We start from the raw sequence: 2,567 nt of genomic DNA, 5'->3' as shown, positions 1-2,567 counted from the left end.
AGTCTTCTCGTTTAAAATCAATCCTTCTTGTTCAGTTTTCACAGCGGAGATAACTGCTATTCTATTTGCCCTAGAAAAAATATCCGACTGTCTGCAAGATAAATATATAATTTACACAGATTCATTAAGTGTTTTACAGTCTCTAAAATCATCTCATCCTCATTCTAAAAATCATCCTTTGATCTTAAAGATTTTAAACCTATTTAATAGACTTTCCTCTCGTGGATTTACTATTTTATTATGTTGGGTGCCTTCTCATGTAGGTATTGGGGGCAACGAGAAGGCGGACAGTGCCGCCAAATCGGCTACTTCTACAGCAAATATTAGTATCCCTGTGAGTGATTTTAAAAAACACATAACTTTGCTCTACCTCTCAAAATGGCAGACTCAATGGGATCTGTTAACAGAAAACAAACTTCATAGGGTTAAACCTCGTGTTGAACATTGGCCATGTCTTCCAAATAGAAAAGCAGACACTATCTTAACCCGTTTGCGGATAGGTCATACCAGATTCACCCATCGCCATCTACTTTTTGGAGAAGCGGCACCAATGTGCTCTCAATGCAATTGCACCATGTCTGTTTACCATATTCTCAGTGAATGTCCAAATTTTAGTACCCAACGTTTATATTATTTTAACAACTCCACACTTTCACATTTGCTTGATAGAATACCACATGCTAATCTTTTTGCTTTTTTGAAATCAGTAGGTTTTTACCCCCATATTTAAGTAATCTTCATCTTTTTCATTCTTTTTTTTTACATTGCTTTTTAAAGTTGAAATTATATTTTTAATCCTAAATTAAATACAGTTTGGCGCAGCTTAGTCAATACCATGGCTCTTGTGCCAATAAAATCCAAAAAATCCAAAAAAAATCCGAAAAATGCGTTCTGGCGACTTGCTGGTTGAAGTGAATTCAAAAAAGCAAGCCCAGCAAATATTAAAATTGAAAGCTTTAGCTACCATTCCCATTACAGTCAGTTCACACAAGTCATTAAATTATTCTAAAGGCGTTATAACCTGCGGGGAATTGTTTAATGTTCCCCTTGAAGAAATATCTGCAGAACTAAAACATCAAGGTGTCACCAATGTACAACAGATCTCTATACGGCGGGATGGCCAAATCCTCCCCACTAAACATTATATACTCACTTTCCATAGTCCAAGTTTACCAGAATTTATTTATGCAGGCTACATTAGATTACCAGTGAGACATTATATCCCTAACCCGTTGAGATGTTTTCAGTGTCAGCGTTTCGGCCATTCTAAGGCCAACTGCCGCGGGACTCTCACTTGCGCCCGCTGTGCTGAGAAAGGGCACGATGGTCAGCAATGTTCCGCACCTGAGAAGTGCGTAAACTGTGGTGGCAGTCACACTTCATTTTCTAGATCGTGCGAACGCTGGACACTTGAGAAAAAAATCATTACAGTGAAAATAAAAGAAGCCTTATCTTACCCTGAAGCCAGAAAGAAAATTTTATCTCAAACACCAACTCCTGGTCTGAGTTATGCCTCCGCTGTACAGAAATCATTTTGCGTAAACTGTACGTGCCAGAATTGTCTCAAAAATCCTAGCCATTCTAAAACAAATACAAAAACATCGGATTCCGATTCTGAATCAAACACCAACACCACTTCAGAAATTCGTAGACCTGAAAAGGCCTTAACAAAATCAAAATCTCAAAATTCCCTGAAGTTGAAGCTTTCTAAACGTGGCCTCTCAAAAACAAGTTTGCCTTCTAAGTTGAAATTGTCTAAAGGTCAGAAATCCGTCGCCTTGGGACTTGCGACGCAGGGCATAGTCCATAAGGACTTGACATCTATTTTTGTTGAAGCACCCAAAAGTCCTGAACTCATCGCGCTTCATCCGTCTGAAGAAGAGGATGAAGAAATGAGTTGCAACGATGTCTCGCAACACTCAAACACCGTCTCCAATACCTATAAAACCAAAAGAACCTCTTAATGGGTACTTTCCTTTCATGGAACTGTCGCGGCCTTCGCTCCAAATTACTTGACATCAAGACAATTATTAACAAATTTCATCCTGTCTGCATTGGTGTTCAGGAAACCTTTTTGACATCTGATATTCCTGTCAAATTGCGTGGTTTCAACTGTGTGCGGAAAGACGCAGATGATGGTCATCATGTTTCTGGAGGTGTATGTATTTTTACCTCAAATCTTTATCCGAGCACACCTCTCACTTTGCATACTACTCTGCAGGCTGTGGCTGTGCAAGTTCACACACGAGCTTTGGTCACAGTCTGCTGTATTTATCTACCGCCCAATGAAGCCATTTCTCAACAGGATCTCGATAATTTATTGGAGCAACTTCCTTCGCCTTTTATTTTGCTTGGTGATTTCAACGGCCATAGTACATTGTGGGGTGCAGATAGTACAAACTCTCGTGGGCGGCAGATTGAACAGTTTATTATTAATAACTGTCTCTGTCTGCTCAATAATGATGAGAAGACATACTTTCATGCGCCCACACGCAGCTTTCACAGTATTGATTTGGCCATATGTTCTCCTGAGCTCATGCCGTTGCTGACTTTTGCCGTAAGTGAGG

At 39.7% G+C, this 2,567-nt stretch overlaps 1 protein-coding gene across 1 annotated transcript; it reads left to right on the top strand.

Annotated features, from left to right (window-relative positions):
* The first annotated feature begins 884 nt into the window (after nucleotides 1–884).
* Nucleotides 885–1,964, top strand: LOC129956543 (uncharacterized). The gene has a single exon (XM_056068468.1). The coding sequence runs from the start codon at nucleotides 885–887 to the stop codon at nucleotides 1,962–1,964; it is 1,080 nt and encodes a 359-aa protein (XP_055924443.1).
* The last annotated feature ends 603 nt before the right edge of the window (nucleotides 1,965–2,567 follow it).

The sequence above is a fragment of the Argiope bruennichi genome, chromosome 11 (genome assembly GCF_947563725.1).
Source record: "Argiope bruennichi chromosome 11, qqArgBrue1.1, whole genome shotgun sequence".
Classification (NCBI taxonomy): Eukaryota; Metazoa; Arthropoda; class Arachnida; order Araneae; family Araneidae; genus Argiope; species Argiope bruennichi.
Note: the sequence above shows the minus strand (reverse complement) of the source record. Positions and strands in the feature narration are given on the sequence as shown.